We start from the raw sequence: 14,923 nt of genomic DNA, 5'->3' as shown, positions 1-14,923 counted from the left end.
GTCAGATTCTGAAGACCTGTTTATGTGGCTGAGGGTTTGTGTTTTCTTTTGTAAGCATTTGGGAGGCATGGGAGGTTTTCAAGCAGAGCATTAACAAGTCACATCCGGGTATTTTGAATATCTGTATATATGAAGGATGTATGCGTGGAGGAGGAAGAGACTGTAGCCTAAGAAACCAGTTAGGTGGCTTTTGTACAAATCAAGACAAAAGCTAGTGAAAGCATGCTTGTTATTTGACTTGATTGAATTAGGATGGTATTACAATTCGTTTAACCAGTGTTTCTTTGTTGACAGATGGCGGACAAAAAACCCCCAAAGGAACCAAAGGAAAAGAAGGTCCGGAAGGAAAAAAAGGAGAAAAACAAGAAGGAAGATGTGGCTGAAAAGGTGGTGAAAAAGCCCCGAAAGCACTGCAGTCGGAACCCAGTCCTGGCCCGAGGGATCGGTCGATACTCTAGGTCTGCAATGTATTCCAGGAGAGCCATGTACAAGCGGAAATATGCTGCACCAAAAACCCGGATTGAAAGGAAAAAGAAAGAGAAGGTGCCTGCTACTATCTCAAAGCCAGTTGGTGGTGATAAGAATGGAGGAACTCGTGTGGTAAAGATTCGAAAGATGGTAAGATTTGGAGACGGTGAAAAACCAATCAAGTGTCTTCTGATACAATTCAGGAAAGGGGGGGTGGGGTTTATACTTAGAAAGCCTTCCTTGGTTTGGATTTACAGCAAAGTTGAAGACTACCACAAGCTCAAAATAATGTGGCCCACCTATTTACAGGTCATTCTGAATCTGCTGTGGTACTTAGTACCTAAAAGAGAGATGAGTGCGTGCTTTTAAGTAGTTTTCAGTATAGTTGGGAAAGACAGGTGTATAAGAAGTTAATAACAGTTTGAAAGGGTTATAAAGCAGCATGGAGGGTCCGACAAATAAGTCTGTCTAATTATTGTACTTGGCTCTGCCGCAGAGCTCACTGGTTGCCTTTAGAGAACTCTGGAGGGCCTTCTGCTTTTGTAACTTTCTGGTGTGTGTGGTTCTCCTAGCCAAGGTATTACCCTACCGAGGATGTGCCTAGAAAGCTGCTAAGTCATGGCAAAAAGCCCTTCAGCCAGCATGTAAGGAGACTTCGATCTAGCATCACCCCGGGCACAGTTCTGATCATGCTCACTGGCCGCCACAGGGGCAAGGTAAGCTTAACCAATTTTGTGTGTTCCTTAGTGGGTTGAAAGCCCAGCCTCTGTTGGCTGCCCTAGAGCAAGCTATGCTTTTAAGTTATTTTGTTTGTTTTGGGCTTCATTCCTGGGTAATTATGTTCTTTATACACCCCTGGTTTAGTTACAAATCTGTTTTCTAGTAAAATAAAGATAATCCTAGGTACAAAGGCTTGATGGGTAACTTGAAAGCAGTCCTTATTTGTAAAACGTTAAGATTTGATATTTCTGCTTCCTTTGCAGCGAGTGGTTTTCTTGAAGCAGTTGGCTAGTGGCTTGCTACTGGTGACTGGTAAGGAAACTTTACCCCCTTTGAAATACCATTTCTGTGTCTTTTTCTCATTGAAATAAACCATATGTTTAAGACTTGGCCCTTCTGGTTTGTACACAGTGGCCAGTTGACAGACACCTAGTAAATAGGAATCGTACTGGCATTCTTGATTAAGAGTTGGAAAGTCCTTTTCCAACTTTCCAAGCTTTTAGCAGCATAGCTTCTGGGCATTGTAAAAAGTAATGGGGAAAGGGGTGCTCCAAGGCTCTCTTTCTCTCACTTTAGACAGAGAATCTCCTTGGTTAGGCAAGCTTCCACTACTGTTGAGAGAATCCATGACTTTAAATGTAGAGATATCAAGTAAGATTACAGATTTTTCTTAAGGTCACTTGCCTTCACTTAACCACCTTAAGTCTTCATATGGGACTCAGTGTTGCTTCTTACTAAAAAGTCTCTAGTTCTAATGCTTTTATACTAGTCTAGTAGCAAACCCAGAATTTGCTGGAGGGCCGTGTCATTAGCATACCTGTACTACTGAAATAGCCCATTGGGGGGTCTTGCCTTCTCTCTGATCCATCCTCCATATTGGCTGCAAATTGATACTCCCAAAACACAAGGCCGACCATGCAACCCTGCTGCTCAGGAAGCTTCAGGTTTATGGTCTTTAGGATAAAATGCAAAACCCTCTGTTGGCATTTAAATCCTTTCACCTGTCCTTCCTTTGTTGTTGTTTTGTTTTTGGTGAGGCAGTTTGGGGTTAAGTGAACTTGCCCAGAGTCACACAGCTAGTGAGTGATATGTGTCTGAGGCTGGATTTGAACTCAGGTCCTCCTTACTCTAGGACTGGTACTGTATCCACTGCGCCACTTCAGTGCTCTTCACCTATCTTTCAAAATTGATTTCACTTTGCTCTTCCCCGTAGACTCTGTTTCATATGTTGATAATGGATGGAGTGAACCCACTCTTTCCCCATTATTATTGTACCCTCAGCAGCCAGCTCAGCACATTTAAGGGTCTTGATAAATCCCTATGACACTGAAATGAACACATAAAAGCTTAAAAGATTTTGAGTACAATCTTGGCAACATTTTCTGTGGACCAACCTAGCTAAGTATCAGAAAGAATATAACCAGAAAGTGGATGACCCCTACCACTAAATGAAATTTTCTGGACAATACAACTTTAATGACATTTTGTATTTTAATTAGATCAAAAACCTCATGAGCTGTTGCTTATTTTTTTTTAACCAGGACCTCTGACCATCAACCGTGTTCCTCTGAGAAGGACCCATCAGAAGTTTGTCATTGCCACCTCTACCAGGGTTAACCTTGCAGGTGTAAAAATTCCAAGTCATCTTACCGATGCTTACTTCAAGAAGAAGAGGCTCCGTAAACCTCGACACCAAGAAGGAGAGATTTTTGACACAGAAAAAGAGGTGAGATTTCTGTCGCCCTTAAAATGGTCTTGAGGCTTGGCAGGGGTGCTTTTGTTAAGGGGATGGGTTAGGATTCATTAGTTAAATTGGAGTGCTGTTTTGACCTTCAGTTCAACTCTGATCTCCAAGCAACTGGCGGTATCGTGGCACCGTAATCTTGTTATATTTAGTACTGATTTCCAAGGCTTCTTACAGAGACACTGTTTGCTGAGCTGATTTGTTGGTAGCCGTTGACCATGTTTTAGCCCCTGGTTGAATTTGCATACATTTTCTTCTCTTTAGAAATACGAGATTACGGAGCAGCGCAAGGCTGATCAGAAAACAGTGGACTCTCAGATCCTGCCCCAAATCAAGAAGATTCCTCAGCTCCGTGGCTACCTGCGCTCTGTGTTCTCTCTCTCCAACGGAGTCTATCCTCACAAACTGGTATTTTAAATGCCTCGCACAGAACTCTCATTAAAATATTTGGAATAACTATTACTTGTGCCATTTTTGTGTGTTCTAAAGGTCATTCTCCGGGCCACCGTGCCTGTTTTCCCATGTCCTCACTCCCGAATCCTAATCATGCCAACTGGAAGCACTGGATCTCTTCGAATGCTTTGTTTTTGTTCTGGTTTAGTGATGAGCCCAGAGACTTGGACTATTGGTAAAGCCTGCAGTCTTCTCATTTCTCCCCAGTGTTGGTCCTTATAAATACTGCCTTGTGGTTATTTGTGTGGCCCAGTCCCTTGGGCACACCCCAAAAAAGGTTCCCCTTCCTACCCTTTCCAGCAAGGTAGCCCCCCTCCACAAGTCTTCTCTAACTTAACTTTGCCGTTTGTTCAAACAGTCCTCATAGGGCAAGATCCTGAAGCCCTAAACCCTTGGTTCTTGTCATTTGAATGTTCTATAACTTAAAAAATATGCTTCCTAAAACGTGCCCCCAACGGAATGCTTCACTCCAAATGTCTAAGGCAGTGGTCAGTGATGTCCCTTCCTAGATACCATACCATTAGTGCAAACCAGGAGCTATTAAGTAAGAATAGGCAGAAACGGGCATGTGTAGTAAGTAGAGCACCAGGCCTGGAATCAGGAATGTGGGCCAGTCACGTTAACCTGTTTGCCTCAGTTTGCTTATCTGTAAAATAAGCTGGAGAAAGAAATGGCAAACCATTCTGCCATGAAAACCCCAAGTGAGGTCACAGTTGAAAACAGCTAAACAAAAGTGCCAGGAACCGTGCAGGAAAAGCCTTAGCACTTCTGTCTGCTGTATCTTGAACATTGGTGATAATTCACTATTAGTTAGATGCTTGAGGCTAGACCAATAGGGCCTGTCAGCAATAAAACTACATTTAGGTTGTAACTCCTAAGAAATAGCAACTTAGCCAACCACAATCAGGTCTAGGTGTCTCGACTTCAATTGGCTTGATGATTATCGGCATTAATGTAACAATACAAGCTCCCAGGTGGGCAAGAGAATGAACTAAGAAGCCCATTTCTGGTCCTTCCAACAGGAGTCAATGTAGAGATCCATAGGGAGCACTGAAAATGAGATTATAAATAAACGTGTGTGTGTGTGTGTGTGTGTGTGTATCAATCTCCAAGTACTCTACCAACGTCAGCTCCCATTATCTGGTGCTGATGTTTTCTGACACAATGAACGTGTCACATTTTTTTAGTTTTTTAAGAGAAAGTCAAATAGAGTTTAGAGATCTGGATTCCAAATTAAGAAGGGTTTCAGGTCCAACCTATGAACACATACTGGTTACGTATGACCTTGCGCAAGTGATAACTTCTTAGGGCTCTCATAAAACTTTCAGAAAAAGTGAGTGGTAATCTGCCTTGCTTGAGAGAATTCCTCATCTGGGAGTTTCCAATATTAATCAAATTATAGGCCAGTCCCTTTTTTTTTTTTGGCAAATAGGAAGTTTATCCCTTTTTTTTTTCTCCTCAAAAGTAATTTTTATTTTTAATATCAGTCACAATACTCATTAATCAAATAAAATGAGAAGTTTCATCTGGAAAAAACAAAAAGCCATAAACTTCTTCCATTTGATAAGTCCCAAAGGTAAAAATTGCAAAAAGATAATTTATTGTTCAATGTCTCCTACTTTCTTTTCAATGTGTGTACTTAAATTTTTAAAAATTTTTTAATTTATTCGTTTTGATTTATCAAAAATCATTTCCATATGCTTTTGAGTTTTAAATTTTTCTCCCCCGTCCTCCCCACCACCCTCCCTAAGACGGCACACAGTCTGATATAGGCTATACATATACATTCTTATTAGACATATTTTCACATTAGTGATGTTGTAAGTAAAAATTAGTACCAATAGGAGGAACCACCAGAAAGAGGAAACAAAACTCAACAGAGGAGGAAACAAAACTCAACAGGAGAAAAAAAAATAGCAAATAGTATGCTTAGATCTGCATTCAAATTCCATAGTTCTTTCCATCATGAAGCCTTAGGAGATGTCTTAGATCCTTGTATTGCTGGGAAGGGTTGTTTATCAATATTACTCATGGCACAACATGGCTGTTATCGTGTACCATGTTTTCTCTTGGTTCTGCTCACTCTCACTTTCTTCTTTCATGCATCCATAATCCATAAAGATATCTAAATTGAGCTTTGAAAAACAAAGTGGGTTTTAGTTAAAAAACTGCCCTTTCCAAAACAAGCTGTGAGATTGTGGGCAAATCGTTTGACCCTGCACTGGGCCTCATTAACTAGATGGTCTCCAACCTCCCTTTTATTCTGAAGAGTCCTTAAGACTCACCAAATCAGAGGATCAGAGACTTAGAGCAGGCAGGGACCTTAGCGGCCAACCCTTCATTTAATTTGAAGAAGCTGGAGCTCAAATGTCTAGGGAAGAATTCAAACCCTAGTCTTTTCTGGCTTCAAGTCCAGTATTATAGCATATAGCCTCAGTGATAAATTGCAGTTATCAAAAACCTGCCTAACTCCTAATAGTTTGACTAGAATACTAGATGGTATTTCTACAACAGAGAAGGCTTGGATATCATAAAATTATTTAGTGTTTTGAGGGGTCCAGTCCTGTGATTTTTGGGACATAGGGAACTTATAACGTTCCTATATATAATCATCTAATTGATATTAGAATATATTAATATTGGACATATGAATATCATATTCATATGTATAATAAAAATTGTGTGTGTGTATATGTATATATATATGTGTGTGTGTGTGTGTGTGTGTGTGTGTGTGTGTGTGTGTATAAAAATCATCTTTTCTGGTCTTCTGGAAGACCAAAAATTGTCTATGGGTGAAGACTGGCACTCTTGTCTGTAATTTATAATCTTACAGAATCTCCTGGGGCACTGGAAGAGATTGATTTGTCCATCCTCACATGACTAGGAAGTGCCAGGGGGAGGACACGAACCTAGGTTTTTTCTTGCGTATAAGACCTCTCTACTAGGCTTCACTGCCTCTCAAGAAAATATGTAAGGTAACTTTTTTTTAAATAAATTTGATAATTTTTCAAAAATTTTTGGAAAAGAAGGTTTAAGTTGAAGGTCTGTTGTTAATGTGAGCCTATTCAGAAAGAGTCAACACATACTAAAATCCCTTTATTTTTCCATATTTCTATAGTTTCAGAGCCTAAATCCAATGACAGTTTGGCTGTAATAAGTAGCTGAATCACAGATTTTCCATCCTCTTCCAGAAAAAAGAGAAAACTCAGCCAGCCGCCCCATTGGAAGTGTTAAAGATATTATATTCTTAAAATTCTTAAAAACAAATCATTGGACTTCATTAGCGTCAAATATGCTGTCGGGCTCCATCTTCCTAAATTGATCAGGGCAATGCCCAGAGAGCAGGGTCCAGAGAGCAACCCCATCATTCAACAGATAAGAATGTTGACTCAAGAGTTAAGATTCCAGAATCCCATTTCTATTACTGATTTAATGCACAAGATCAAATAAATAGTACCCCACATTTGCCTCATACTGTATCCTTTCCTTTTAGCGCTAACCATAAGCATCTCTAACAAATAGCCATCTTTTTGTTTGTTTGTTTGTTTTTCAGACCTTGGTTCATGTGGAAATTTGTTTTGCATGACTTATTTGTAATGGATTTTGTATTTCTTGCCTTCTCAGTGGGTGAGGGAGAGAGAGAATTTGGAACTGAAAATAAAATTCAATTTTAAAAAACGTGCTATTGCTACAAAGAAGATTAGAAAAGATGATTATATATGAAATTGAACTGTTAATGTACAGTTTGTTTTTTATTGGATTGCTTACCATCTCAGAGAGGGGAGGAAGGGATAGAATTTGGAACTCAAAACTTTAAAAAAAGTTTAAAAAATTTTTTTGACATGTAATCAGGGAAAAATATATGAAATTTTTTAAAAGAAGGAAAAAGGGATAGAGAAGAATGTAGAAGGTTAAGTGACTTGCCCAGGGTCACACAGCTAGTAAGTGTTATGTGTCTGAGGTCATGAACTAGCATTCTCTCCCTGTCTGTCTTTCATTTCAAAGGCCTAAAGCAGGGTAGTGACTTACCCAAGGTAGAGCGGAGCTGAGACTCAAACCCAGGTCTTGTGACCCCCCCAATCTATCATTCCTTCTGATGTGATTTACACTCAGCTATAACCTAACCTCAGACACAGGTCATATATATCCTTTTGGGGAGAGAGGAGTGTGGGAAGAGCAGACAGGCATGGATGGGTTGGAATCTATATTGCAGATACCACTACATTATATTTTTCCCCAAACCTCACCCTTTTTCTATCTTTTCTCTTTCTTTCTGGGGCGCCACCATCTTTCAGATTCCTCTAGGTTTCACCTTCCTCTTTCATTATCCTTGACTCTTCACTGAACTGAAACTACTCTTTCCAGTTACCAGTGACCTCAACTGCCAGTCTGAGCATGGTCTGTTCCTCATCTTCACCCTCTTTGACCTTGAACTCTGTTGACCACCCCCTTCTCCCAGATCCTTGCTTCCTCCTTTTGGGGCTGCTGAAAATGAAATATTAAAAATTCTCCTATTAGCACACTTTGGAAACATAAAAAGAGAATTTTCTATCCTGTTCTAAAAATCTTCTCAATGAAGAATCTGCATGGGCTTTGACCTCCTTGTTAAAAATGTGAGAATAAGAGCAGCTAGGTGGCACAGTGGATAGAGCACTGGCCCTGAAGTCAGGAGGACCTGAGTTCAAATCTGGCCTCAGACTAAACACTTGACACTTACTAGCTGTGTGACCCTGGGCAAGTCACTTAACCCCAATTGCCTAAATATATATATATATATATATATAAACACAGTATCTTCTGATTATTCTTCAAGAACAACTGTTTAGCATCGGGAACATGGACATTTATTAGGGAAATTTCAACAAAAACGTTTATTTAACCGATGAAGGGGATTGAAGAAATGATAGCTGACATTTATACTACCCTTCCAGATTAGCAAAGTACTTCGTATATGTAAACTTGTCTGAAAAATAAATATCCTGTTTTAGTGAACGAAGCCAACAATATACTTCTTCCATTTGGATCCATATACCTTTGTCAAGTATCTTTGACAGCTCTGACAGCCAAGTATGGCAACCCCATATTGAAATAAGCTGATGTTAGAACCAGATCTTTGGCTCACCGTATCACAAAGTGTTAAAATAAGATTTTTTAAAATGACATTCAAATCACATTGCTCTCACTAAAAATATCATAGTTGATATTTTTAGTGAGAGCAAAAAGGTTGTTTGTCCTGTCAAATAAAATATCGCTTTCAAGATATTTCATCTTTATTGCAGCCATTTTAAATGTCTACCTTCATGTGTTTAAAAATATATATATTCATTAGAATAATAGTATACGTTTGTAATTTATATGTAAGCAAATATATTGAGGTATGTACTCAAAAAGAATGGGAAGCTAGATGGTGAAGTGGGTAGACTGCTGGGCCTGGGGTCAGAAAGACTCATTTTCTTAGGTTCAAATATGGCCTCAGAAACTAGCTAAGTGACCCTGAGCAAGTCATTTAACCCTGTTTACCTCAGTTTCCTCATCTGTAAAATGAGTTGGAGAAGGAAATGGCAAACCATTCCAGCATCTTTGCCAAGAAAACCCCAAATGGGGTCATGGAGAGTTGGACATGACTGAACAACATTACAAAAGATTTTTTTTAAAAATAGGAATATGTTTTTTTAGAAGATTTACAGCAGGGTGGGGAGCCTACCTTTGAAGCCACATATGGCCCTCTAGGTCCTCAAGCGTGGCCCTTTGACTGAATCCAAACTTCATAGAACAAACTTCACAGCCCCTGGACAGCCCAGAGTAATTTTTTTTTTTTTTAAAGCGAGGTAGGCCAAAAAAGTTTGAGAACTTGGGGTAGCTAGGTGGCGCTCTCTCTCTCTCTCTCTCTCTCTCTCTCTCTCTCTCTCTCTCTCTCTCTTCTCTCTCTCTCTCTCTCTCTCCTCCCTCCCTCCCTTCTCTGTCTCTGTCTTTGTCTCTGTCTCTCATTCTCTGCCTGTCTCTGTCTCTCTCTGTCTCCTCCCTCCTCTTTCCCCTTCTTCTCTCTCCCTTCCCCCCGTTTTCTTTCTCTTCCCTCCCTCTCTCCCTCTCCTTCTCTCTCTCTCTTTTTCTCTCTCTCTCCTCTCTGTCTCTCCTCCCTCCCTTCTCTCTATCTGTCTCTCCTTTCTCCCTCCCTTTTCTCGTTCTGTCTCTGTCTTTGTCTCTCTGTCTCTCATTCTCTCCCTGTCTGTCTCTCTCTGCCTCCCCCTCCTCCTTCCCTCTCCTTCTCTCTCTCTCTCTCTCTCTCTCTCTCTCTCTCTCTCTCTCTCTCTCTCTCTCTCTCTCTCTCACACACACACACACACACACACACACACACACAGCACAGCCCATTATCTCAAAATCCTCCCTGCCTAACACTAGATGGATTAAGGTTCTAGAACTGGAAGTGACCAGTGGAAGAGGAAAGTGACTCTTCCTTACAGTGAAGCAAGGCTGGAGCCACCTAGATGTATGAGGGCGGAGCCCCCTGGGACAGAAGTTCTGGAGCTGAAAGGGTTAAACCCTCCGAGGCAGGGTCTCTAGTCCGAGGGTAGGGCTTTGTGGAGTGACTGATATTTACTCTGCATTTTACTGACGTCCCGTTCTTTCTCCAGCAAAACAAAAAAGGGGGGATAGTCTCCTCTTTGTCTTGGTATATCCCTACGCCCTCTCCCCTTCCCCGGCTCATACTAGGCGCCCGAGGAGTGTTTGCTGAACAGGGCTTGAGATATGCTCGGGGGTCGGCAGCAGCCTCAGCCCTTGCAGCAGCGTGCTCTGAGTCTGCCTCGCTGTGCCCGGGAGAGCGGCTAGCCTTCTCTTCTGACCAGAAGACGACTCTACTCTTCGGGCTCTGGGCATTGCCCCTGCCAGCCTGGAGGTGGAGTTGGCACCCCGAGCTAAGAACGAAACCTAGGCTCTACCGACGTCTGATGGTGCGGGCTGTCTGAAACCGCAGCAGCGGGACCGCCCAAGTCTATACAAATTAAAGCTGATTGTGTTAAGTCCGCCTGTGGAGGTCCCAGTCAAAGAGTCACAGGACCTGAGTTCAAATGTCACCTCTCCTACTGCATGACCTTGGGCCGGTGATTTAACTAGTTCCCTAGGTCTCAGTTTCCTCATTTATCAAATCAGAGAGTTCGACTAGTCCTTAAGACCCCTTATAAGTTCCAAATCTATGATCACATGACTTTAAGTAAAGTCGGTACTGACATTTCAGGGCTCTGGTTATCCTAACCTTCTTTCAGTTCTGTTCTTGCCCTTTTGCAAGAAAACAAACAAACAAAAAAAAAAACCTCAAGAAAAATTAAAAAAGTAAAACAAAGGATGCTTCAATCTGCAGACAGTTCTTTGTCGGGGAGTGGATAACATTTTTCATCATAAGTCCTTCAGAGCTGTCTTGGATTGTTGTATTGCTGAGAATAACTAAGTCCTTCCCAGCTGATCATCCTGCAATATCACTATTACTTTGTACACAGCACACTTCACTTTGCATCAGCTCATGTGAGTCTTTCCAGGTTTCTCTGAGAGCTTCCTGCTTATCATTTCCTATAGCAAAATAGTATTCCATCATAATCACATGCCACAATTTGTTCAGCATTCCCCAACTGATGGGCATCCCCTCAGTTTCTCATTTTTTGCCCCCAGAAAAGAGCTGTTATATTGTTGTACATTTAGGTCCCCCCCCTTTTTTTATGTCTTTTGGGATATAGACAGCGGTATTGCTAGGCCAAAAGGTATGCATGGTTTTATAGCCCTTTGGGCACAGCTCCTAATTGCTCTACAGAAAGGGTGAATCAGTTCACAACTCTACCAACAGTGCATTAATGTCTCATTTTCCCCACATCCCCTCCAACATTTGTTATTTACCTTTGCTGACCTATTAGCCTTCTAATAGGTATGAGATAGTATCTCAGAACTGTTTTAATTTGCATTTCTCTAATCAATAGTAGTATTTTTTCATATAGCTTTCATAACTTCAGAGACCTTTCATAACTTCAGATAGCTTTCATAACTTTATCTGAAAACTGATCATATCTTTTGATCATTTATCAATTGGGGAATGGCTCTCATTTTTAGAAATTTGACTCAGTTCTCTATATGTTCGAGAAATAAGGCCTTTTTCAGAGAAACTTGCTTCAAAGTTTTTTTCACAGTTACTATTGCTGACTGCATTTTCCTCCACCCTATTTATTCCCCCCCAACTCTCTCCTTTCACCCTGTCCCTCCTCAAAAGTGTTTTGCTTCTGACTACTCCCTCCCCTAATCTGCCCTCCGTTCTATCATTCCCCCCTTCTCTTATGCTGGACATTTTTAGTCTGGAGAAGATAAGACCCGGGAGGGGTTGCCCTATGGACAGCCCTTTTGGTCCCAAAAGGCAGAACCAGGAAGAATGGGAAGGAAGATACGAGGAGGCAAAATTCATCTTGATGCCAGGAAACCCTTGCAGAGAATGAGAGCCATCCCAAAGTGGAATGGGCTGCCCTGAGAAGTCCTGGGACCATAGTATTGTCTATCTAGGGCTGGAAGGGCCATCAAGTCACCAGACCACAATACTAGCCCTTTGCAGGCTTTTTCTCTCATTCCACTGCACCCTGCCAACTAGCTTGCAGGCAGCCCTCTCGAGATCTGTTTTGTCTTTATATAATGATAACTCTGACAATCTCTTCTCAATACAGTCTGCTGTTTGAATTGGTTTCCTCATCTGGGTAATGGGTTTACTGTCATTCCTTCATTTCTTTCTTGGCTCCCAGGAGACCAAGGGCTCACATCTCTGACATGGGTGGAAGTGGTGGGAATGAGCAGAAATGAAGTCTGTGTCCAGGACACTGAAAGCAATTACTTAATCCTCCTAGGACTGGACCTCTGACCTTACTGAACCTAGGAATGTCAATAGCTCTGTGCTCTAACCCTATGAGGACACTAGGCTCAGAGCTCAGCTTGCAGGGTAGATTATCCAGGTCAAAGGGGCATTGCCAAATGAAGATATGTTCAAGTAAATGGGGATGATTAACCTGGGGAAGACTTAAAGGGGATATAAGACCAGTATTCTCCCCATTTCCCCACAACAGGGATTAGTTCTCCCAAAGAGGTAACTAAGCTGCTCCTGGGACCTGATTCTTCCCTGCCTTCCTTGATGCAGTTTCTTGGTCAGAAAGAAGCCGAATCCATCAAAGCTAATTGCCACTGTAACCTTGTTCATATCTTTGTTATTTTGTGGTTAAGCAGACCTTTTGTCAACTATTCAATGACTTAGTTTAAATTTTTTAAGGCAATTGGGGTTAAGTGACTTGCCCAGGGTCACACAGCTAATAAGTGTCAAGTATCTGATCTGAGACCAGATTTGAACTCAGGTCCTCCTGACTTCAGGGCCAGACCTTTATCCCTGTGCCACCTAGCTGCCCCTGTTCAATGACTTAGGAGTGTCTCATTTCACTCCACTATTAAACCTGAACTCACCCGGTCCCAGTGCCGGCTTGTCCCCAACATTTGGGATAGGTGATGATTGGGATGAGTTGAGGTGGCCTCGAGGCTCATATTGTGACTAAGGGAAGAAGGCACTGTGAATATGTTGGGGGAAGTTGGATGGACACCACGTAGTGGTATCTGAAAACAAGAGCTCTTCTGGAAGTGAACGGGGAGTCCTCTCAATGGGACAGGAAGCAAGCTCCTGCTGATGAAGGGCCATTAGTTCAGTGGGTGATGGAGGAGGCTGAATGGGAGGGCAAAGAAAGTGCCAAGTCTAGCATTCCCTAGTTATTGTTGACTATCCTGCAGAAGTTAGACTGCCAGCATAATCAGATTGAAAATGAGCTGGTGGGGCAGCTAGGTGGAGCAGTGGATAGAGTACCAGCCTTGAAGTCAGGAGGACCTGAGTTCAAATCCAGCCTCAGATCAAACACTTGACTCTTACTAGCTGTGTGACCCTGGGCAAGTCACTTAACCCCAATTGCCTTAAAAAAAAAAGAGATCCTTGGTAACTTTCAGCTTCTTATTCCTGCAGTTGTCAAACATGAGGTATCAAATATGATACAATAAAATGTTTTGAGAAAAAAAAAAGTGAGCTGGTGCAGTATATTCACCAACTGGAGACAGAGATCTTAGCTTCTGGGGACCGAGCGATGGAACAAAAGCAGCTAATGGACCTAGTGGCTGGGCAAGTAAAGGGATCTTGCCTCTTTTTTTTTTTAGCTATTTTTGGCATTAAATTTTTTAAATATTTAGTCCCAGATTATTTTCCTCCCCTTAATCCATCCCCCATCCATTGAGAAGGCAAACAGTATGATCCTTGTTATATATGTGAAGCATATTTCACATTAGCCATATTGCGAAAGAAAGAAAGAAAGAAAGAAAGAAAGAAAGAAAGAAAGAAAGAAAGAAAGAAAGAAAGAAAGAAAACAATAAAAAGAGAAGAAAGCAAAAAATAAAAAGAATGTGAAAAAAGTGTGCTTCGATCTACACTCAGAGTTCATCAGTTCTCTCTTTGGATAGCATTTTTCATCATGAGTTCTCTACAATTGTCTTGGCTGTATTAACCAGAATGGGTAAGTGTCACAGTCGACTGGTGTTACAATGTTGCTGTTACTGTGTTCAGTGTTCTCCTAGCTCTACTTAACTTTACATCAGTTCATATAAATCTTCCCAGGTTTTTCTGAAACCATTCCCTTCATCATTTCTTATAACACAATAGTGTTCCATCACAATCATATAAAAGGGATCTCTTCTGATGGGAGAGAGGGGAGGGTGAATGGGGATTGTCAGGCCAAAGCCAGGAACCTGTGGTATTCTCTCTGATTCAGAGATTCCACTTTCACTGTATCCCACTGGGATCAAAAGCTATGATGCAGGAGAATCAGACTGGAAGTGAGAAATAGAATTAGGAAGCCCCACCAGAGGTGAGCCTTGCTACCAGGGGCCTACTATACCCTATTGACCAGTCTGCCTTGGGGTCAATAAGATCCCAGATTCTGAATGAAGTCCTACCAGAATGGCTTCAGACTTAAGCTATGAATCTCCCCCACCATACAACTATACAGGTATGGCCTGATCAACTGGCAAGATGGAGCAGGAGGCAGGGACTTCTGTGGCTTTAGCAAATACTGCCATCAGCGCAAATAGATGCTCTGGGAAAGGAAAGAGGAATCACAGAGTCTGCTTTCCTACCAAGTAGGCTAAGGGCAGTGACACCCTCTCTGGGTGTGGCTCCTGAATCAGGGGGTTGACAAGAAAGCAATTGATGTCCAACCTATGGTGGTGCTAGTAAAATCCACCTAGGTGAAATTCAGTACCCGGACGTAGGGGTCTTTCAGTTCTACCCAAACCTAATGCATCTCCTACGGCCCTTATACCATTTGGATGTTTCAGAGGAAGCCACAAAGAGATCACCCCAGAAAGAGGGGGTGTAATGGACTCTTGGGAGTCAGCATTTGTGCATTCCCTTTCAGGAACCTCTGTGCCCCTTAGTGTGCATGGGTAGGGTCAAAATAAAACCTGTAGAATTACCCAAATTATCCAATG

At 41.8% G+C, this 14,923-nt stretch overlaps 1 protein-coding gene across 1 annotated transcript; it reads left to right on the top strand.

Annotated features, from left to right (window-relative positions):
- Nucleotides 1-268: 268 nt before the first annotated feature.
- RPL6 (ribosomal protein L6) lies at nt 269-3,391 on the top strand. Its single transcript, XM_020979901.2, has 5 exons — nt 269-618; nt 1,041-1,184; nt 1,452-1,500; nt 2,730-2,914; nt 3,197-3,391. Exons 1-5 carry the CDS (start codon nt 295-297, stop codon nt 3,347-3,349), a joined length of 855 nt encoding a protein of 284 aa, XP_020835560.1. The 5' UTR covers nt 269-294; the 3' UTR covers nt 3,350-3,391.
- Nucleotides 3,392-14,923: the final 11,532 nt, after the last annotated feature.

Source organism: Phascolarctos cinereus, unplaced genomic scaffold, assembly GCF_003287225.1.
Source record: "Phascolarctos cinereus isolate Bilbo 61053 unplaced genomic scaffold, phaCin_HiC Scaffold_4;HRSCAF=312, whole genome shotgun sequence".
Classification (NCBI taxonomy): Eukaryota; Metazoa; Chordata; class Mammalia; order Diprotodontia; family Phascolarctidae; genus Phascolarctos; species Phascolarctos cinereus.
Note: the sequence above shows the minus strand (reverse complement) of the source record. Positions and strands in the feature narration are given on the sequence as shown.

What these genes read in the sequence shown, in the direction of transcription:
- RPL6 (XM_020979901.2), top strand. Translation starts at nt 295, where the DNA reads ATGGCGGACAAAAAACCCCCAAAGGAACCAAAGGAAAAGAAGGTCCGG. An exon ending in TGGTAAAGATTCGAAAGATG is followed by an intron (nt 619 to 1,040) that starts GTAAGATTTGGA and finishes TGGTTCTCCTAG; the next exon opens with CCAAGGTATTACCCTACCGA. An exon ending in CTGGCCGCCACAGGGGCAAG is followed by an intron (nt 1,185 to 1,451) that starts GTAAGCTTAACC and finishes CTTCCTTTGCAG; the next exon opens with CGAGTGGTTTTCTTGAAGCA.